General features: G+C 55.3%; 1 protein-coding gene across 5 annotated transcripts in view; it reads right to left on the reverse strand.

Moving 5' to 3' along the window:
* ITGB4 (integrin subunit beta 4) overlaps positions 1–22,434 on the reverse strand; it is a 37,464-nt gene that overhangs the window by 8,153 nt on the left and 6,877 nt on the right. For all 5 annotated transcript variants that reach the window (XM_050764154.1, XM_050764153.1, XM_050764157.1 and 2 more), the window contains exons 7-28: positions 22,135–22,231; positions 20,865–21,036; positions 19,826–20,089; positions 19,319–19,408; positions 18,913–19,035; positions 18,309–18,473; positions 18,043–18,119; positions 16,906–17,108; positions 13,792–13,895; positions 13,564–13,662; positions 13,255–13,384; positions 12,503–12,625; positions 12,305–12,411; positions 9,873–9,906; positions 9,505–9,696; positions 9,115–9,218; positions 8,721–8,779; positions 8,566–8,589; positions 6,825–6,973; positions 6,555–6,734; positions 5,470–5,618; positions 594–798 (exon numbers count right to left, since the gene is read on the reverse strand). In XM_050764154.1, the coding sequence (XP_050620111.1) occupies positions 594–798; positions 5,470–5,618; positions 6,555–6,734; positions 6,825–6,973; positions 8,566–8,589; positions 8,721–8,779; positions 9,115–9,218; positions 9,505–9,696; positions 9,873–9,906; positions 12,305–12,411; positions 12,503–12,625; positions 13,255–13,384; positions 13,564–13,662; positions 13,792–13,895; positions 16,906–17,108; positions 18,043–18,119; positions 18,309–18,473; positions 18,913–19,035; positions 19,319–19,408; positions 19,826–20,089; positions 20,865–21,036; positions 22,135–22,231 (2,850 nt within the window). The remainder of the gene's footprint in view (positions 1–593; positions 799–5,469; positions 5,619–6,554; positions 6,735–6,824; positions 6,974–8,565; positions 8,590–8,720; positions 8,780–9,114; positions 9,219–9,504; positions 9,697–9,872; positions 9,907–12,304; positions 12,412–12,502; positions 12,626–13,254; positions 13,385–13,563; positions 13,663–13,791; positions 13,896–16,905; positions 17,109–18,042; positions 18,120–18,308; positions 18,474–18,912; positions 19,036–19,318; positions 19,409–19,825; positions 20,090–20,864; positions 21,037–22,134; positions 22,232–22,434) is intronic.

The raw sequence follows: 22,434 nt of genomic DNA on the forward strand, positions 1-22,434 counted from the left end.
TTGCGTGGTGACAACATGACCTCAGCCTCTCTGGCTGTTGGGTTGCTGGATAAAATGCAGATGCCTAGTTACATTTGAATTTCAGATAAACAACAGCCTTTTCTTTTGTTGTTGAGGGGCAGGGTCTCATTCCATGGCCCAGGCGCTGTGCAGTGGTGTGATCACAGCTTGCTGCGGCCCAGACCCCCTGGGCTCAAGTGATCCTCCCACCTCAGTCTCCGGAGTGGCTGGGACTCTAGGTGCACACCACTACGCCAAGCTAATTTGTTTATTTTTTGTAGAGACAAGGTCTCACTATGTTGCCCAGGCTGGTCTAGAACTCCTGGGCTCAAGTGATCCTCCCACTGCAGCCTCCCAAAGTGCTGGGATTACAGGCATGAGCCAGTACACCCAGCCCATTTTGCAAAAATAGGATAAGTACGTTCCAAATATTGCATGGAACATACTTACCCTACCAACGTGTATGTTGTTATCTGAAATTCAGATTTACCCAGGAGTCCTGTGTTTGGATTTGCTAAATCTGGCAGACCTAGTTGAGAGACCCCCAGTCTTCCCTCTCCCCCTGCTTAAGCCAACCCCCAGGCTCTGCCTACCTGGGTCCCTGATGATGATGGTGGTGGAGTGGGGCTGGCCCAGGTGGGCCCCAAACTTAGGGTTGCTGAGCTGTACGTGGAAACGGCGGATCTGGCGGCCCCGCAGAAGGGAGTCGACCTCTTCCAGCTCCAGGAGCTTCACCTGCAGCTCTTTCCAGGCCTCTCCAGGCTGGAACAGCAGCTCACCCTCCACAGGGATGTAGTCCTGGGAGTGGAGGGGTCAGGGTCAGGGTCGTGGCCGGGGGCTGAGGCAAGAGTCACGGCCACATGCTCCCTCCCAACCTCATGGATACCACAGAGATCATCCCTGCTTGCTGGGTGGAGTACTTATATCAGCTTCAGGTTTTTGTGGTTTTTTTTTTTTTTTTTTGAGGTGTAATCTCACTCTTTCGCCTAGGCTGGAGTGCAGTGGCGTGATCTCGGTTCACTGCAACCTCCACCTTCCGGGTTCAAATGATTCTCACACCTCAGTTTCCCGAATAGTTGGGATTACAGGCACCTGCCACCACGCCTGGCTAATTTTTGTCTTTTTAGTAGAGATGGGGTTTCACCATGTTGGCCAGGCTGGTCTCGAACTCCTGACTTCAAGTGATCCTCCCGACTTGGCCTCCCAAAATGCTGGGATTACAGACGTGAGCCACCATGTCCAGCCATGTTTTTGTGGGTTTTTTTTTTTTTTTTTTTTTGAGATAGGGTCTCACTCTTGTCACCCAGGCTGGAGTGCAGGGGCACAATCACGGCTCACTGAAGCCTTGACCTCCTGGGCTCAGCCCATCCTTTCCCTCAGCCTCCTAAGTAGTGGGACTACAGGTGTGCACCACACCTAGCTAATTTTTTCTTTTTTTGTAGAGGCACGGTTGCCCTATGTTGCCTAGGCTGGTCTTGAACTCCCGGCCTCAAGCGATCCACCCACCTTGGCCTCCCAAAGGGCTGGGATTACAGACGTGAGCCACCCAGCTTCCTTTCAATGCAGTGGAGCTTGCCTGAGCTTTCCAGAATAAAAGAACTGGGAGGAAAAAAAAGAAAATCCTTCACATGGAAGACCACTAGGTGGCACTTCAGGGCAAGATTTCAATTCCAGGCTCAGCAGCCAGGGCCATGGCTGGGGAGGCAACCTCATGCCACCCAACTCAGAAAGTGAGGCCCATAGTTGTAAAACAAAAACAAAAACAAAACAAAACAACAACAACAAAAAAAACCAGGGAGCTGCCTGCAAGCAACCTACATAGATATTTCAAAAATGTCAGTGTCAGTGTCATTAGCCCAGCATGGTGGCAGGTGCCTGTAATCGCAGGTACTTGGAAGGCTAAGGCAGGAGAAATGCTTGAACCCGGGAGGTGGAGGTTGCAGTAAGGCATTGCACTCCAGCCTGGGCAACAGAGCAAGACCTTGTCTTAATAAAAGTCAGCGCCACGGAAGACAAAGCCAGGAAGCTTTTCTAGATAAAAGGAGTCAGGACCTGTGAAAAAATTCAATGCCGAATCCTTGATTGGTTCCTGCATTGGGAGGAAAAAAGCTATAAAGGACATTATTGGGACATCCAAACAAGGGGACATCGGAATATGGACCTATTTTATTTTATTTTATATATATTTTTTGGAATAGAGTTTTGCTCTTTTGCCCAGACTGGAGTGAAGTGGTGCAATCTCAGCTCAGTGCAACCTCCACCCACTGGGTTCAAATGATTCTCCTGCCTCAGCCTAGCTAGTAGCTGGGATTGTAGGCACCCGCCACCATGCCCGGCTAATTTTTGTATTTTTCGTAGAGACGAGGTTTCTCCATGTTGGTCAGACTGGTGTCAAACTCCTGACCTCAGGTGATCCACCTGCCTCGGCTTCCCAAATTACTGGGATTAAGGTGTGAGTCACTGGTGATGCCCAGCCGGAATATGGACTAATTTTAGGTACTAGTATAATCAATGTGAAGATACAGATGTCCACATCTGTATCTCTATTTCTGTGTTGCTATCTATATAGAAAGAGAGAGAAAGCAAATATTAGCAATTGGTGAATCTATGTAAAGGGTAAATGGGTGCTAGTTTTATTGTTCCTTCCATTTTTCTGTATGTTTGAAGTTTTTCAAAAATAAAAATATGAGAAATTAAAATGTTTTTAAAAATAAATATCAAAGCCTTTTTTTTTTTTTTTTTTTTTTGAGACAGGTGTCTTACTCTGTCACCCAGGCTGGAGTGCAGTGGCACTATCTCGGCTCACTGCAACCTCCACCTACTGGGCTCCACCTCAGCCTCCCAAGTAGCTGGGACCACAGGTGCACACCACCACACCCAGATCATTTTCTGTATATTCGGTACAGACAGGGTTTTGCCATGTTGGCCAGGCTGGTCTCAACCTCCTGATCTCAAGCGATCCGCCCACCCTGGCCTCCCAAAGTGCTGGGATTACAGGCATGAGCCACTGCACCCAGCCTCAAAGCATCTTTATACAAGTGTAACAGGATAGCCAGAAGGCAAGGCAAAAGGATCATGTTATCCCAGGAGTTCGAGAGCAGCCTGGGCAACATGGCGAAAACCTATCTCTACTAAAAACACAAAATGGCCGGGTGCGGGGGCTCATGCTGTAATCCCAGCACTTTGGGAGACCGAGGTGGGTGGATCACGAGGTCAGGAGTTCGAGACCAGCCTGACCAACATGGTGAAACCCCATCTCTACTAAAAATATGAAAATTAGCTGGGCGTGGTGGTGCACACCTGTAGTCCCAGTTACTTGGGAGCCTGAGGCAGGAGAATCACTTGAACCCTGGAGGTGGAGGTTGCAGTGAGCTGAGATCGTGCCAGCCTGGGCAACAGAGCGAGACTCTGTCTCAAAGAAAAAAAAAACAAAATTAGCCAGTGTGGTGGTGGACATCTGTAGTCCCAGCTACTTGGGAGGCTGAGGTTGAAGGATTGCTTGAGTCCAGGAGTTTAAGATTGTAGAGAGCTAGGACTATGCCACTGTACTCCACCCTGGGCTAGAGGGAGACCTTGTCTCTTAAAAAAAAAAAATTCTTCTTTGGAATTTTTATGGGGGACATTGGAAAAATAATGAGAACAGTTCCTATCAATAAAAAGAAGTAAATAAAAATAGGATGTGGCCAGGCAGCCTGGGCCTGCTGACTACACGCTCCCCTATGTTTGCCAAACGGGCCTCTGGGCCCAGGGAGGTGAGACTTTATTACTTTTGAGATAATTTTTTTTTTCTTTTTTTGAGATGGAGTCTCGCTCTGTCGCTCAGGCTGGAGTGCAGTGGCGTGATCTCAGTTCACTGCAGCCACCACCTCCTGGTTTCTAGCAATTCTCCTGCCTCGGCCTCCCGGGTAGCTGAGATTAGAGGCATGTGTCACCGTGCCCAGCTAATTTTTGTATTTTTAGTAGAGAAATGTTTTCACCATGTTGGCCAGGCTGGTCTCGAACTCATGACCTCAGGAGATCCACCTGCCTTGGCCTCCCACAATACTAAGATTACCGGCAGACACCACCTCTCCTGGCCTTTTTTTTTTTTTTTTCAGTAGAGACAGGGTCTCACTATGTTGCCCAAGCTGGCCTCTAAATCCTGGGCTCAAGGGATCCTCCCACTGTGGTCTCCCACAGCGTTGGGATTATGTGCATGAGCTACTGCACTGAACCAGGTTTTGTTTCTTTGTTTTTTTGTTTGATTTTTTTTTTAAATTAATTTTTTTTTAAAGAGGGTCTTACTGTGTTGCCCAGGCTGAAGTGCAGTAGCATGAACATGGCTCACTGCAGCCTAAACCTCCTGGCCTCAAGTGATCCTCCTGCCTCAGCCTCCCAAGTGGCTGGGTCCACAAGTATGCACTACTGTGCCCAGCTCATGTTTACATTATATGTGTAGACAGGGTCTCGAAAACGTGGGTTCAAGTGATTCTCCCACCTTAGCCTCCCAAAGTGCTGGGATTACAGGTGTGAGCCACCATGCCTGGCCTTTGTTTTTAATTATGGATTTGTTGCCAACATTTAAAAACTAGAAAAGCCAGGTGCACTGGCTCACACCTGTAATCCCTGCACTTTGGGAAGCCGAGGTGGGCGGATCACTTGAGATCAGGAGTTTAAGACCAGCCTGCCCAACATGGCAAAACTCCATCTCTACTAAAGATACAAAAACTAGGCCAGGCATGGTGGCTCACTCCTGTAATCCCAGCACTTTGGGAGGCCGAGGTGGGTCGATCACTTGAGGTCAGGAGTTCAAGACCAGCCTGGGCAACATAACAAGACCCTGACTCCCCAAAAAAATAAGCAGCAAAAAACCCCACACGAAACAAACAAAAGAAACAAAACTATGAAGCCTAAAACCCAGTCCAGCCTGTGTGCACCTGGATTTGGCTGTACCCCAGCACTGGGGCTCAGCAGTGAAGGTGATGCTGGCCCAGCCACGGCACTCCCTGCCTTGAATGGTTGCTCCTGCTGCTTGGCCCAGGGGAGGGCAAATCGTTACAGCCCTTGAGGAGTCTGGCCCGGGGACACGGGGTCTTTGATCCCAGCTCAAGAAGCCCAAAGCCCCCAGGACTGGGGCATATAGCGGGAGTTTATCTCCAAGAGGTTTGGCTGCCCTGTGGATCCTGAGTTGCAGGAGGGGACAGGAATGGTCTGGGCAGGTCCCTGGTCCATGAAGGAAAGAGCCCTCTTGGCCTGAGTCCCTGGCAGCAATGGAGCCTCACCCAGGGTGTCACTGGCACCCTGGGCAGGTGAGACTCCCCTACCACAGGGTGGCAGGAGCAGGTGAACATATCCTTGGGAGGCCAGCCAGGGGCATGGCCAGCATCCAGGGACTCAAGCAGCTGCCATGTACTGCTTTGTCCTGGGAACCCAATGCAGTGCCCACGCAGCCCCCCAGGCTGCACCCTCGACCCCATGGCGGAGCCTCACCCGGTTGCCCTGTGCAGTGCCATCCTGCGTGCGGTAGGAGACCTGAGACTTCCCGCCGTCCAGGACGCGCCGGATGACAGGGATGCGAGCCACCTGGTCCCCACGGCTGACCGAGTACTCAGGCTGCTCAAAGGACACCACATCTCTGGCTGCAAGGAGCCCAGGCACTGGTCAGAGCTGGGCCCAGTCCCTTCCCACCTTCTGCTCTCCTGCAGCCCGGCCCAGCCCAGCCCAGAATCCATGAGTCCACTTGTTTGCCTCCATGCACTGCCCTCTGGGAAAAGCACAGGAGCGAAACGGAAAATCCTTCCAGAAAAATGTGAGGGACTGGGTGCAGTGGCTTGTGCCTGTAATCCCAGCACTTTAGGAGGCCGAGGCAGGTGGATAACCTGAGGTCAGGAGTTCGAGACCAGTCTGGCCAACATGGCGAAACCCCATGTCTACTAAAGATAGAAAAATTAGCTGGGCATGGTGGCCAGCGCCTGTAATCCCAGCTACTCGGGAGGCTGAGGCAGGAGAATCACTTCAACCTGGGAGGCAGCTGTTGCAGTGAGCCAAGATGGCGCCATTGCACTCCAGCCTGGGTGGCAGAGCGAGACTCCATCTCAAGAAACAAAAAAAAGTGGGTCTGGAACAAAGTGTCCAGCAGACATCCTGGAAGGGCCAGGCAGAGGAGGGAGGCCAGGCACAGGCAGGACCAGAGACGGAGCCCTCAGCCCCAGGGCTGGAGCAGAGCAGGAACAGGCCTGAGGCCCGTGGCTTCCGGCACAGGTGGCAGGAGGGGTCAGATGTCCACGGTGCCATGCCTTGGCCAACCCCTCCTCTAGATAGAGAGGAGCAAGGGGCTGGCCCTTATGAGGATGCAACAGAAGCTTCCATTTACTGAGCGCTCACCACCAGGCACTTTGGCGAGGTGAACAGCCCCGTATTCCATAAAAGAGCTCTTACCCATTTTACAGATGGAGAAACCAAGGCTTGCAGAGGTTAAGTGACTAGCGTTGCCAGGTCGCAATTCCACTTACGCAGGAGGAACCAGTGCCCCTGAGCCCCCGTCTGCCTCCCTCACTCTCCCCACCCTGACCCACCTTGCTCCTTGATGATGGTGATGTTTACCAGGCGGCGGCCAAGGGTGGCAGTGCCCGCAGGTACATCGATGGCCTCCACCAGCAGCTGCTTCTCCTCGTCGTCCTCAGGCCGGATAAAGAGGGGCACCCGTACGTCCACCAGCTCCACACCCTCCTGGAACTCCACCATGCCCCGGGCGTCTGGGTGGGTTGGGAGGTGGTCAGAGGTGGGTCACGGGGCCACATGGGCAGGAGATGCGAGGCAGTGGCACAGGGGACCCGCCCTCCTACCCTGGTCTGCAGTGAGGGTGTAGTAGCCGGGGGCCACCTTGAGGTCATGAAAGGCCCTCTGTTCCACCTGCTTCTCTGTAAGCTTCAGCAGGGCCGGCTTGGCCGAGCGGGGCGCCATCAGCACTGTGTCCACAATGGTGTGGTCTTGCCTGGGTTGAGGGTGGAGGGTTCAGGCAGGGGAGGGGTCAGGCTGGCACCTGCTGCCCTGTCCCTCCTGCCTGTCCTCTCCCCTTCAGGGGCCAGGATGTAAGACAGCAAGAAGTGCAGGGTCTTCAGAGGCAGGCAGTGCTCCAGGCCCATGCCAGCCCTATGCCCTTTACCCTGCAGCCTCAGCCCAGCCATGGCACCTCCTTGTCCTCAGCATCCTCCTCTGTGAAATGGGCTTCTCTGCCCACCTCATCAAGGGCTGGACTGCAAAGATGCTAAGGGTGTGAGTGCTCAAGCCAGGCTGCTGCAGCCCCAGCCCTGGCTCTAGTTCTTGATAGCTGGATAACCTTGGGCAAGTCACTTAACCCTTTTGAGCCTCAGCTTCCTCATCGGCAAAATGGGAACAGCAGTGATATCTACCTCACAGGCTTGATGAGCGGGGACCATGCTTGGCCGGTAGCAGGATCAGAAATGCTGGTCAGCCATTCTTTTTTTTTTTTTTTTTTTGAGACGGAGTCTCGCTCTGTCGCGGGGCTGGAGCGCAGTGGCCGGATCTCAGCTCACTGCAAGCTCCGCCTCCCGGGTTTACACCATTCTCCTGCCTCAGCCTCCTGTGTAGCTGGGACTACAGGCGCCCGCCACCTCGCCCGGCTAGTTTTTTGTATTTTTTTAGTAGAGACGGGGTTTCACCGTGTTCGCCAGGATGGTCTCGATCTCCTGACCTCGTGATCCGCCCGTCTTGGCCTCCCAAAGTGCTGGGATTACAGGCTTGAGCCACCGGGCCCGGCCTCTTTTTTTTTTTTTTTTTTTTTTTTTTCCCGAGATAGTCTCGCTCTGTCGCCCAGGCTGGAGTGCAGTGGTGTAATCTCAGCTCACTGCAACCTCTGCCTCCCAGGTTCAAGCGATTCTCCTGCCTCAGCCTCCCGAGTAGCTGGGATTACAGGCGCCCGCCACCACGCCCAGCTAATTTTTGTATTTTTAGTAGAGATGGTGTATTCACCATGTTGGCCTGGCTGGTCTTGAACTCCTGACCTGAGGTGATCCACCCGCCTCAGCCTCCCAAAATGCTGGGATTACAGGTGTAAGGCACACACCCAGCTATGGTTCTTACTGATGGCCGTGTGCTGCGATTCTAGCTCTGCTGTCCCTGCATTGAGACCCCCTCCTCACTCCCTGTCTCTCCCCGTGAAGGGCCAGGACTCGGAGTAGGACCTGGGGAAAAAGGTGTGTAACCTGCCTGGCCTCCAGAGGTGCACCCAGGATCCAGGTCTTGGACCTTGGAGCGGATGGAGATGGGTACCTGCTATCGCTAGTACTGGGTGGGGGGCTGGATGGTCACCTGTATGAGGGCAGGGACTGGGTTGATTTGCTTTTGCCTGCTCTAGTCCAGGGGCCACTTCATAGCAAGCACTTCACGTTAGCATTTGTTGAAGAAATGGTCAAAGGAACGAATGAAGGTCCAAACCCGACGGACACATCTGGCCCTCCCTTCCTATGGGATGGAGATGGAGCAGGGACGGACGAGGCAGATGGCTGGGCTGGGGACAGGTGGGCAGGAAGTGGGGGCTGTCTCACCCACCAGTCTTCTACTCACTTTTTCCCAGCATTGGGCTGCTGCCTGTGGGGACAAAGAGGGTGCTGTGAGCCAGAGAGCCCTGAAGTGGAGGCCTGATCTGCCTGGAGGCTTCAGCTCCTGGAGTCGGCGGTAGGAGTGGCTCCCCCACCCAACCCGGGCACCCTAGGACTCACCGGAACTTGGTCTGCTGGAGCTTGTGTACACCGGAGATCTGCCTGTAGACTTCGTTCAGCTGCCAGGCAAGGGAGGGGTGTGAGGCTGGGCCTAGGCCACCCCATGGTAAGCCCTCAGGCTGAGGACCCAGGCAGCCTCTGTACCCAAAGGCCCTCAGGGTTGGCTGGGGCCTGAGGTTGGCTGATGCCCTGTGGGGCCGCATCCTGGGCCCAGGCTCTGGCCTCCTGCCCTCTGGAAACAGATACCAGGATGGCCCTGCCAGGCACAGATCCAGAGAGGCCCCTCTCCCCTAGGGAACGAATCTTGGTGCCACGACTGTGTTCGCTCTGCCCTGCCCACCCCACCCACCCTCATACCCACATCTCTGGCCAGGCCTAGCTCCTGGGTCCTTACGTTCTCCTCCACCTCCTGGCGCAGCTGGGCACACTCCCGAGTGTCAGGCTTTAGCAGGTTCTCGGTGCAAAGGCGGGCCAGGCGCAAGGACAGCCCGTAGGGCACTAGGGAAAGGCGGTGGGAGGGGGTGAGATGGATGTGGTCAGCTCCCTGCATGACGGGCACCACAGAGCATCCCTCCAGCAACCATGCTAGGATCCGGGGATGCCCGGCCACTAGGCCACGCACACTGAGACATGAGGTTCATAGCACCATCAGGATAGGGCAAAAGGTGACTGAGCCCTGTCCCTGCACCCCACACCCAGAGAAGAGGCGTGCTGTGATCCCAGATCTGGAACAGAGGGCCTGAAGAGCATTGCCCAGAGCTGTGGCGCCCAGCCCTGCCCTCACCCAGTTCTGTGGGGTTGATGCTGGCGGCATGAGTGGCAAAGCCAGGCCGCTGCACGTTGTTGGTGACCTTCCAGCGGACCACGTCACGGCCCTTGAGGTTCCCGCTGCGCAGCATGGGCGTGTCCAGGTGGTCTGAGGCCATCAGGTTCTCCCGCAGCATGTAGTGGTCTTCCTTAAAGCCCACCATGTGACCTGCAGGATGGGGTCCTCAGCACGGCACCCCTCCCTAGACCCGCACAGCCCAACCTCATCAGATGGGACCCCACAGCCTCCAGCCTCTGCCGTTCCAGGTTCAGCTTCCCTCCATCCCAGCTCAGAGAAAGAGAGCAGTCAGAGCCCATGCTGCCCCTGCGATGCCAGGCCCATACCTCGGTTGCAGCAAGGGAGAAGTGCCAGGCAGGCCTAGGAGACAAGGTGGGTGAGGGTGAGGCCTGAGACAACTGCCCTGGCCCAGGTAAGCCCTTCCAGCCACCCTGCCCCATGCCAATGGTCCAGAGGGGTGACAGTGCCTCCCCAGACACCAGAATATCCAGGTGTTGGCAGGGTGTAAGCATGGCACACAAGGGCATAGAGGGGGATGGGGGCAGAGGGCTCCCAAAGTTTGTGCTGTGGAACCCTCATCCTGCCAGGTGCCCTGTAAAGGTTCTGTGGTCAGATTCACTTGGGAAGCACTGAATTCATTCCCCATGCCCCTCCTGCAGGTTCATTAGGCACAGGACTATATCAAAGCCTCTGAGAAGTCCTGCAGAGAAGAAACTTGTTTCTTTTCTTTTTTTTTTTTTTTTTTGAGACGATGTCTCACTCTGTTGCCCAGTCTGGAATGCAGTGATGCGATCTTGGCTTACTGCAACCTCTGCCTCCCAGGTTCAAGCAATTCTTCTGACTCAGCACCCCCAGTAACTGGGATTACAGGCGCCCGCCTCCATGCCCAGCTAATTTTGTATTTCTTTTTTTTTTTTTTTTGAGACAGAGTCTCACTCTGTTGCCAGGCTGGAGTGTAGTGACGCGGTCTTGGCTCACTGCAACCTCCGCCTCCTGGGTTCAAGTGATTCTCCTGCTTCAGCCTCCCAAGTAGCTGGGATTACAGGCACACGCCACCATGCCCGGCTAATTTTTGTATTTTTGGTAGAGATGGGGTTTCACCATGTTGGCCAGGCTGGTCTTGAACTCCTGACCTCAAGTGATCCACCCACCTCGGCCTCCCAAAGTGCTGGGATTACAGGTGTGAGCCACTGTAACTTAAATAAGTTTAAGAAACTTGTTTCTCAAACCCCATGCTACAGGTTTAAGAAACTTGTTTCTTAAATCTTTTTTTTTTTTTTCTTTTTGAGGCAGAGTCTCACTGTGTCACCCAGGCTGGAGTGCAGTGGCATAATCATAGCCTCAAACTCCCAGACTCAAGCGATCCTCCTACCTCAGCTTTCCAAGTAGCTGGGACTACAGGCATGCGCAACTGTGCCTGGCTCAAACCTATTTGATCACATAACTCCTTTCCTATGTAATGCACACTAATATCCCACAATACTGGTGGTTACTACGGAGTGTGGTCTGCTGCCTACAGTCCCCACTCGGCCATGCCATCCTCCACACTTTCCTCTCTCTTATCTGTTCTCCCCAAGGACCACCAGCTCCTGGCGGGCAGGGCCCTCCCTTCCCTGTTGTGGCTCCCAGGCCCTTCGCACGTGGCTGACCCCAGAACAGGTGCTCTCAGGGATCTGCCCATTGATGACTGATGGAGTGGGGGTCCTGGGCAGGCGCTAGAGCTGGGGAAGATGTGGGCTCAGCTTGCCTCAGCCCCTTCTGAGGACTGTGCATTTATCACCTGCCTCTCAGCCCCAATTTCTCCAACTGTCATAGGGCATAGTGACCTTACCCCACTGGCCTCATGGGGTGATGGGGGCGGAGAAATGGAGTCACATGGACATGCTGTGGCGACAGCACAAAGAAGAACGCTGAGCTAAGCAGAGAGCGGACGCTGGCAAGGGCTGAGCTGGGGGCTGGGGCTCCAGGATGACTCGGGCTAGGAGCTCATAGGCGTCACCATCATGACTGTCACTTGGGAAGCTGGATGGGGTTGGTGTGGGTCTTTCCAAGTAGGGCGGGGGCAATGGTACATGCTACAGGTCAGTCCCTTCTGAACTTCACTAATTTAAGCTTCAGCTCCATTTTCTGAGGTCAATTCTATGACCTTCATTTTACAGACGAGGGAACTGAGGCATGGAGAGATTAAGTAATTTGCCCAAGGTCACACAGCTGGGACCAGAATCCAGACAGCTGGGCTCCACGGGCTGAAGGCTCTGGCTAGAAAGCTGCAGGAGTGGGCATGGTGGTGGGCTGTTGGGGGAACCACAGGGAGGCCGGGGACCCTGAGGGGGCTTGGGGACCCTGATGGAGGGTGGGGACTCTGTCAGGGAGGGGACCCTGGTGAGGTGGGGACCCAGGATGGGGTTGCGGATCCTGGTGAGGTGGGGACCCAGGATGGGGTTGGGGACCCTGGGGAAGTGGGGACTGTGATGGAGCATGGGGCCCCTGTTGGGGTGGGGACTCTGGGGAGGTGGAGACCCAGGAGGGGGTTGGGGACCCTGGTGGAGGGTGGGGGCCCTCTTGGGGTGGGGATCCTGGGGAGATGCGGACTCAGGCGGGGGCTGGGGACCCTGGTGGAGGGTGGGGGCCCTGTTGGGTGGGGACCCTGGGGAGATGCGGACCCAGGCGGGGGCTGGGGACCCTGGTGGAGGGTGGGGGCCCTGTTGGGGTGGGGACCCTGGGGAGATGAGGCCCTGGGAGGGGCCCGGGCTCTTACCTTGCAGCAGGCGCAGTACTTCCAGCAGAGCAGCAGCAGCAGGGCCAGGAGCGGCAAGAGGAGGAGGAGCAGGGGGATGAGCCACCAGAAGGAGCTGGGAGGGCAGTCTGGAGAGAAGAGGCAGCGGGAGGTGGTGCCTGTCCTCCCCGCCAAGCTCTGACAACATGCCCCTCCCTGCAGCCGGCCCCACCAGCTCACCCTTCTTCTTGTGCACCAGGACGGTGCTGTTGGGCCCAGGGGCGCCGTCGCCTTCCATGGTGTAGCTGTAGGTGCAGTCATCGTCCTCGTCCCGGAAGGAGCAGCGCACCACCACCTCCTCGGCTGTACCCACAGCCGGTCAGCAGGGCACCCCAGTCACACCCCTCCGCCCCAGAGGACCCCAGGGTCTGGTGAGGGGGCCCCTACGCTGGGACCTGCCTCACCCACAGCAGGGCCTCCTGGGGAAGAGTGGAAGTCCTTGCAAAGCCGTGCTCTCACCTGGCACAGGGACGGGTGGGGGCAGGGGCTCCCCTGATCAGGAGCATCAGAGTCTAGAAACCGACCTCCCCCACTTCCCTGACCTGGACGTCACCCAGAAGCTCAGTGTCCAGAAAACATATCTGACCTCGAGGAGGGGAGGCTGCGTGTCTCCAAAGCGTGACCATGTACCCCTGCTGTGTGCATGCCCCTGCCCAAGTCAGGTGCCCCCCACCATGACTCTTGGTACCTTCCTGGGCCAGACTGTGTCCCATCGCCTGGGTTCTGTGCCTCCTGCTCAGGCTTTTACCCTTTTCTGGGACTCGGTGTCCTCTATCTGGGTTCTGTGGTCCCTCCCAGCTCTGGAGTTCCTGTCCGGACTGTGTGGCCTTAGCCCAGACTGCAAACCCCTGTCCAGGTGATGACATCCTTGCCCCGTTGGATGCCCCCTGCCTAGGCTCTCAGCACCTCCAACCCTCAGCCCCTGCCCCTACCTCTCTTAAGCTCGTCCACCATCTTGACCTTGAAGTTGCATTCCTCACACGTGCGCCCCTTCTTCTCCCCGGTGCCCCATGCCTGGCACTGCACACAGGAGCGTAGGTCCTCGCAGAGGCCCGGGTGGATCTTGGCGGGGAAAGGCAGGGCAGATAGGCACTGTGTTGGGTGGGCTTCTGCCAGATCCCCGCTGCTCCCCAAACCTCTTGCCCTTGGCCAGCTCCTGTGGCATCAGGCTTAGCCCCTCCTGCCCACCCTCGCCTGTGCCTTGGGTTCCCACGCCCACACCCCGTAGGTCCTGGCCTCACCGCTGAGTAGTTGATCTCGCAGATGGTGTCCGTGTAAAGCGACTGCTGGTGGCAGTGGCAGCGGCCACACTCACAGTGGCCACGTCCATTACAGATGCCCTGGGGTAGGAGGGGGCACCAGTGAGCCAGCTGTGCCCCATCCCTGCCTGTTCCCTCTCCTCTCTCCATAGGGTTCTCTCTGGAGAGGGTGGGTTGTCCTGACAGACACTGTCTTATGCCCAGGCCTACCCCATTGCTGTCGATGCAGGTGGCATTGCTGAGGGGACAGTCACAGCTTGGGCCTGTCCAACCAGGCTCACACACACACTGGCCCATGGAGCAGCGTCCTCGGTCTGCAGAGAGGGACAGGGAAGGGAGATGAGAGCTACATCTGCGCCTGTAGTCCAGGCTGCCCACCTGGCAAGGAGGACCTGTGGGAGCAGAACTGTGGGAGCTAGGATGCCACTACCCTGGGGTAAAAGTCATCTCTTCCTCACTTTCCTGGAATCTCCTTCCCTGGAGATTCTGCCTCCATCCTGCCTACCTTCCACTCTGCAGCCAGAGTAATCATCTCAAAACAAATCCAATCATGTGGCTCCTGCTCCCCTGACTGAGAACCTCTAATGGGTCCTGGCCAATGCAATAAGGTCAGAAAAAGAAATAAGATGTATAAGCTTTAGAAGGTGAGAAATAAGGCCAGGCAAGGCCGGGCACGGCGGCTCACACCTGTAATCCCAGCACTTTGGGAGGCCGAGGCGGGCAGATCATGAGGCCAGGAGATCGAGACCACCCTGGCTAACAGAGTGAAGCCCCACCTCCACTAAAAAATACAAAAAAATTAGCCAGGCATGGTGGCGGGTGCCTATAGTCCCAGCTACTTGGTAGGCTGAGGTAGGAGAATGGTGTGCGTGAACCTGGGAGGCGGAGCTTGCAGTGAGCGGAGATTGTGCCACTGCACTCCAGCCTGGGCGACAGAGTGAGACTCCATCTCAAAAAAAAAAAAAAAAAAAAAAAAAGAAGACCAGGCAAGGTGGCTCACGCCTGTAATCCCAGCACTGGGAAGCTAAGGCAGGCGGATCACAAGGTCAAGAGACTGAGACCATCCTGGCCAACATGGAGGAACCTCATCTCTACTAAAAATACAAAAATTAGCTGGGCGTGGTGGCGCATGTCTGTAGTCCTGGCTACTCAGGAGGCTGAGGCAGGAGAATCGCTTGAACCCGGGAGGCGGAGGTTGCAGTGAGCCAAGACTGCACTCCAGCCTGGTGACAGAGCAAGATTCTGTCTCAAAAAAAAAAAAAAAAAAAAAAAAGAGAAAAAGAAATAAAACTGTCAGCTGGGCGTGGTGGCTCAAGCCTGTAATCCCAGCACTTTGGGCGAATCATGAGGTCAGGAGATCGAGACCATCCTGGCTAACACAGTGAAACCCCGTCTCTACTAAAAAATATTAAAAAACTAGCTGGGTAGCCGGGCGCGGTGGCTCAAGCCTGTAATCCCAGCACTTTGGGAGGCCGAGACGGGCGGATCACGAGGTCAGGAGATCGAGACCATCCTGGCTAACACGGTGAAACCCCGTCTCTACTAAAAAATACAAAAAACTAGCCGGGCGTGGTGGCGGGTGCCTGTAGTCCCAGCTACTTGGGAGGCTGAGGCAGGAGAATGGCGTGAACCTGGGAGGCGGAGCTTGCAGTGAGCTGAGATCCGGCCATTGCACTCCAGCCTGGGCGGCAGAGCGAGACTCCGTCTCAAAAAAAAAAAAAAAAAAAAAAAAAAAAAAAGACCAGCCTGGCCAACATGGTGAAACCCTGTTTCCACTAAAAATACAAAAATTAGCTGGGTGTGGTGGCAGGCCCCTATAATCCCAGCTACTTGGGAGGCAGAGGCAGAAGAATTGCTTGAACCTGGGAGGCAGAGGTTGCAGTGAGCTGAGATCATGCCACTGCACTCCAGCCTGGGTGACAGAACAAGACTCCATCTCAAAAATAAATAAATAAATAAAATTGCCATTATTTGCAAGTATCAGGAACATGTCACAAAGTATGCAGAAGAATCTACAGATAAATTATTAGGTTCCATAAGTGTGTTTAGCAAGGTGGCTGGATACAAGGTTAATATACAAATAGTTAGAAAATGAAATTAAAACCTCCAGTGACTCCCTTTTGTCCAAAGGATGAAATCCTGCTCTGAACTAGAACTGAAGCCCTTTGTACTCTGGCCCTGCCTCCTTCCCCAGAGGCACCTTCCTCCCTTCTTCTCTCATACTTCCCTCTGTGCCACTTGTCTGCCTTTTTCCAGTGGTGCCCAGTTTTCTCTTCTGTTTCTCTGAGCACACTCAGGAACAGACAGTTGAAGAGAATAAAAGGTGAACAAAAGCAAAAACAGAAGAAAGAGTAGAAAAGCAGGGGCTTGGAAAGTATACAGTGAGGGCTTCATAAGTATTTGATGAGTAGATTTTCATTCATCCTCCTCCATTCAACTACCAATCCTTCCACATGCCGCCATATCTGAGTTCTGTGACCCTGCCTAGATCTGATGTTCCTGGCCAGACTGTGTGCCTATGGCCTGGACCCATGGGAATACAGAGGAAGCTCCAGGCCCTCCAGCTAGAAATTTAGCATCTTTGGACTGGGTGCAGTGGCTCATGCCTGTAATCCCAGCACTTTGGGAGGCTGATGTGGGCAGATCACCTGAGGCCAGGAGTTCAAGACCAGCCTGGCCAACATGGTGAAACCCTGTCTCTACTAAAAATACAAAATTAGCTGGGCATGGTGGTGCATGCCTATAGTCCCAGCTACTAGGGAGGCTGAGGCAGGAGAATTGCCTGAACTGGGGAGGCGGAGGTTGCAGTGAGCCAAGATTGTACTATTGCACTCCAGTCTGGATGACAAGAGCAAAGCTCTGTCCCAAAACAACAACACACACACACACACACACACACACACACACACACACACACACAAATTTAGCATCTTTGGAGAGAGGAAAGATCATAATGCCATATATCTGCCAGCCATTGGAGGACTGAGCTGGGGGCACCCACTCTAATGAGCTAGGGGTGTGGAGAAGGGGGGTGGGCATAGAACTGAACTGCCAGAGAGAACCTCAGGGGAGTTGGACTCTTAAAACCAGGGGAAATTCCTGCCAGCAGTGGCCTTGGGCATGGACGTTGCAGATAAGGGAAGTGAAGCCCAGGTTGGGGCAGGACTCGGGGGCAGCCCTCAGGGCATCCAGAGTGGGCTGGGCCTGAACTTGGGGATTCTGATTCCAAGCCTGGCTCTCCCAACCCGGGTCATGATGGGAAGGTCATGCTCGCTGTCCACCACCTACCCCACCGTCAGCATTGGCCGCAGCTGTTGTGCTCACCATTGCAGAGGAACCCAGAAGTGCGGGGACACTGGAAGTTGTCATACTCGCAGAACTGACCCTCGTAGCGGCCTTCGCTGTAGCACACACAGTGCCCGCACTGGCACTCCCCACGGCCCGAGCATGGCTTGTCCTCACCCTCCCGCAGGCAGGGCTGAATGTCACTCAGAGAGCCGGTGGAGCAGTTGCAGGTCTGGCCACTCCTGAAGGAGGAACTGGTCACTTCCCCGAAACAGCCCAGAAGGAAAGCTGGGGCTTTTACTGTCCCATTTTATTTTATTTTATTTATTTATTTTTTATTTCGAGACAGAGTTTTGCTCTTCTCACCCAGGCTGGAGTGCAGTGGCATGATCTCAGCTCACTGCAACCTCTGCCTCCCGGGCTCAAGCAATTCTGCCTCAGCCTCCCAAGTAGCTGGGATTACAGGCATGCACCACCAAACCCAGCTAATTTTTTGTATTTTTAGTAGAAATGGGGTTTCACCATGTTGGCCAGGCTGGTCTTGAACTCCTGACCTCAGGTGATCCACCCACCTCGGCCTCCCAAAGTGCTGGGATTACAGGCGTGAGCCACCTTGCCTGGCCTGCTGTCCCATTTTACAGATGAGGAAGCTGAGGCAGCTCCTAGTCATGCAGACAGAAGTGGCTGAGCTGAGACCTAAACCCCAGTGCCCTGTCATGCCATCCCTTCCAGTGTCCTTTCCTCATTGCTCTGCCTCAAGTGGTGACAAGCTCGTCCAGTGTCGTGAAGCTAAAGTCCTTACTGCCATGTGTTTATGAGCTCTCTTCTGATCAGGCAATATGACACAGGACTCAGAATACCAAAGGCACGGAGCGAAAAGGAAGTCTCCCTCCTGTGCCTGTTCCCCAATATCCAGACTCCAGCCCCAGCAGCCACCCCCGTCTCAATCCTTGCATCTCTTTCTAGAGACAGCCCCATATATCTCTCTATTTGAAAGTGCTTTGAGCTGGGTTTGACCAACAACTGGGTGTGCCCCACCCTTAGCCATTTCTTTGATTGCCGCCCCACCCCCGGCCAGGTGTACAAGGTGCACCCAGGGTGAGGTCCCTGCAGGAGCCCAGCCTTCCCATCAGGGGCCACTGGTGTCCTCAATGCCCACCTCTCTTCCCCACTCACCAGCCCTCACTGCACACACACTGTCCACACATGAAGTCTCCATTGAAGTTGCAGCGAGCTGACCGCACCTCTTTTTGCTGGAATGAGAAAGACCGTGGTGGGGTGTGTTGGGGGCGCAGGACCGGGACCACTGGACACTTCTGCTGCCCTGTGTGCCTCAGGACATCCCACAAGGGAGATGGGGCACAGGAGTCCCGCTTCATTCCTCGGGCCCCCAGGGTGCTTGGCTCAGCTCTCCCCTCCCGCCCAGCGGGGCTGCGTCATACCAGCTCGCAGGGGCACACATCACAGATGATGCCCGCGTCCATCTTGAGGCCATCAGAGAAGGAAGGTTTCAGATGGATGTTGCCCTTCTGGTCCTCCTTCGGCAGCTGGCACACGTGCGTCCCATCCACGTGCTCGATGGCCCGCAGCTGCACCTGGTATATGCCCTGCAGGGGCCCCGTGGTCAGCCAAGGCAGGCCCAGCCCCAAGGACCAGAGGGCCACTGATGCCTGAAGGCCCTCGATCACCAAGTTCCTAGATGTCTGGATCCCTGATACGAGCTCCTGCTCACCTCCCTCAGGGCTGAAAACTCCCTCCTTCCCAGCCAGTCACAATCACAGTGACAATGACAGTGGCCAGGGCCTCTGGGCTTCGTGACACTAACCCATTTACTGCCCCAGCAAGCCTCGGGGCTCGACGCTCGCCTGCCGAGGAAGCCAACAAGCAGAGGAGCATGCCAGGCTCATCCAAGCGGCCAGGCCCAGGGATCTGCACCCAGGCCTGCCCGACTCCAGGGACCACGCTCTTGACTGCTGTTTTAGACGATTCCACTCCGTGCGGGGCGCTATGCCTGTCCCCCACCCCGCTACCCCCACGGAGGCGTACCACTTCCCCCCGCTGGATCTGAAAGGACCCAGTCTTCATCTTCTGGAACATCTTGGAGGTGACCTCTGTCCGAAAGCCTCGGGGGCTGTCTAGGGCCCGGATGTCCAGGTTGGAGCGGATTCGCTAAAGGAGGAAGGAGGTTGGTCAGTGCTCTGTGGGGGGCCTGGCTGTGCTCCACCCCAACCCCCAAGTGCGACTGGCATCATGTGGGGTGCTACAGAGCCTGCAGGAGCCAGGGCCAGGCCCAGGTGGCCCCTCAGGGCTTCAGGGATAACCAGAGACCCTTCCTCACTGGCCTGTCCCAGACCCCTTTTGCAACCATGACCTAAGACACCTCTTGCCCACCCTGTCCACCTCCTGCCCTGCCCCAGAAGGGCTCAGACTCTGGAGCCCGAGCTGCCCTCACATTGAAGGCCTCCTCCAGCAGCTCCACGATGTTGGATGAGTCCTCCTGCAGCACCCCCAGCGAGGAGACAGGGAAATAGGTGTGAAGCTTCTGTGGGAGAGAAGGCCAGGCTAAGCATCTCCATGAATCTGAATAGCTCTAGGATTCTTCGTACTTTGAGGATGGGGAAACTGAGGCCTAGAACCTGCTGTGGTGTTGCAGAGCCTGCCCTGTTAGCCCCCACCTGCCTGGGAGTTGGGGTGGAGGATGGACACATGACTTCCCCTTCCCACCAGGGCCCACTTTTGGTGGGGTCTAAAAGCTTTGGGAAAGGAGAAAGGAAAAAAGGGAGAGAGGGAGGAGGGGAGGGAGGAGGGGAGGGGGGGGGGAGGGAGGGAGGGAGGGAGGAAGGGAGGGAGGGAGGGAGGGAGGGAGGAAGGGAAGAAGGGAGGAAGGGAGAGGTGTCTGAGAAGCTCCATGGACCCCCTGCCTTGACCACCTCCCGCCCGTGGAGCCTGGGCCCCGCACCTCGTAGTAGCTGTAGGAGTAGTTGGTGACAGCAAAGATAGGGATGATGTTGTGCTTGGCGAGCAGGCGCACCAGGGTGGGCACCGACGGGTAGTCCTGTGTCCTGTACTGGGTGTAGGTGCCCGTGGCATCCAGGTGGCACCGTTCATCGTTGCGGCTCATGATGCCAGCCAGCACATTGGCACCGTCAGCCTCATAGTGGAAGGCCGACTCGGTGGAGAAGACCAGCAGGTGGGTGCTGTCCGGGCGCCAGCCAATGTCCCTCTGGGGAAGGCAAGGCAAGGTGTGCCCACTCAGCAGGCTGCCTGCTGACACGCGTCATGGCGTTGCGTAGGACAGGGAACACAGGTCCCAACATGGGGCTGGGCTTAAGCCACTGGATTCACAGCAAGTACCCTCATGAAAGATGCATGTGATGGCACATGACTGAGTGACAACGCTGAGAAACAGGAGCCGAGGATGCGGCCCCCCAAGGAGCTGGGGCCACAGGTGTGCATCACATCCAGCTAATTTTGGTGTTTTCTACAGAGACAGGGTCTTGCCATGTTGCCCAGGCTGCTCTCAAACCCTGGACTTAAGCAATCCACTCACCTCAGCCTCCCAAAGTACTGGGATTACAGGTGTGATCCTTGCTTTTTTTTTCTGACGTAAGTAATATGAGTATGTTATTTTAAAAATGAACAAATGGATGTACATATCAAAGGTAATGGCTTCTTTGGATGCCCAGAACAGGTGGAGACTGGGCAGCTGGTGGGTTCAGGGTACTAAAGATTCCAGAACCCTAAAGCCCAGTTGATACAAAACCAGGCTGTGACTGCTCAGGCCAGGGGACTGTGGCTCCCGGCACATCTGAACTCAGATTGTAACTGAGACCTACTCACAGAGTCTGAGCTTGTCTTAGGGCAAAGGGGTTGCAGGCTCCCAGGCTTTCCGCAGGGCCAGTGAGCCTGGCGCCAGAGCAGGCCAGGGGGCAGCTCAGGCCCTTGCCCAGAAGTGCTCGCCCCTGACCTGGGCTGGCAACGCCCTTCCCAGTGCCCACCGTGCACACGGCCGTCTGCAGGATGGCATCGAAGCCGCCCTCAGGAGCGTCCAGGTTGCCTGAGATCCTCTCCCCCTGCAGTTTATTCCGGAACTCATCCACATCTTCTGTCAGGCTGATGACGTTCTTGAAGGAGAAGGGGGGGTCACTGTTGGGCCAGGGCTCCTTCAGCCTGGGCAGAGGTGGGAGGGACAGAGAGTGTCACAGGGGGAAGACACTGCAGACCGCAGTGCCCCCAGCTCGTTTCAACTAGAAGGAAAATTTATTTTTTATTTTATTCTATTTTTTGAGACCAAGTCTTGCTTTATCGCCCAGGCTGGAGTGCAGTATGCACGATCTCAGCTCACTACAACCTCTGCCTCCTGGGTTCAAGCGATTCTCCTGTCTCAGCCTCCTGAGTAGCTGGGATTATAGGCGTGCCCCACCACGCCCAGTTAATTTTTTTTTTTTTTTTTTTTTGAGACGGAGTCTTGCTCTGTCACCCAGGCTGGAGTGCAGTGGCCAGATCTCAGCTCACTGCAAGCTCCGCCTCCCGGGTTCACGCCATTCTCCGGCCTCAGCCTCCCGAGTAGCTGGGACTACAGGCGCCTGCCACCTCGCCCGGCTAGTTTTTTGTATTTTTTAGTAGAGACGGGGTTTCACCGTGTTAGCCAGGATGGTCTCGATCTCCTGACCTCGTGATCCGCCCGTCTCGGCCTCCCAAAGTGCTGGGATTACAGGCTTGAGCCACTGCGCCCGGCCAGTTAATTTTTTTTTTTTTTGGAGACGGAGTCTCGCTCTGTCACCCAGGCTGGAATGCAGTGGTGCGATCCTGGCTCACTGCAAGCTCCGCCTCCCGGGTTCACACCATTCTCCTGCCTCAGCCTCCTGAGTAGCTGGGACTACAGGCGCCCGCCACCACGCCCGGCTAATTTTTTGGTATTTTTAGTAGAGACGGGGTTTCACCATGTTAGCTAGGATGGTCTCGATCTCCTGACCTCATGATCCGCCCGCCTTGGCCTCCCAAAATGCTGGGATTACAGGCGTGAGCCACCGTGCCCAGCCGATTTTTGTTTTTTTTAATAGAGACAGGGTTTTGCCATGTTGCCCAGGCTGGTCTTGAACTTCTGACCTCAGCTGATCTGCCCACCCTGGCCTCCCAAAGTGCTGGGATTACAGGTGTGAGCCACCATGCCAGGCCGTAGAAGAATTTTAAGTTGTGGATGAAAGAGGAGTGGGGATCACATGGCCTGGACCCTTGCCCACCCATGGGGCGGACCCAATCACTTACTTCTCAGGCCTCATGTCTGTCTGCGGGACGCTGACTTTGTCCACAAACTTGCCAAATCCAATAGTGTAGTCACTGGTGAGCTGGCTCAGGACCTGAGCTGGATGTCAACAAGACAGGGAGGGGATAGCTGAGCCCTGATGCCCGGCATAAACATGGGCCCCCCCACCAAAGGCTGGCTCAGAAGGGAGGAAGAGGGAAGTTAACACTTTGCATGCTGGACAAAGGTTCATGCTCACAACATCGTCTGTTCCTATTTACGGATGAGGGAAATGGGCCTGGGGGTCTGGAGTTACACACACG

Source organism: Macaca thibetana, chromosome 16 (genome assembly GCF_024542745.1).
Source record: "Macaca thibetana thibetana isolate TM-01 chromosome 16, ASM2454274v1, whole genome shotgun sequence".
In the NCBI taxonomy this organism is placed as follows: domain Eukaryota; kingdom Metazoa; phylum Chordata; class Mammalia; order Primates; family Cercopithecidae; genus Macaca; species Macaca thibetana.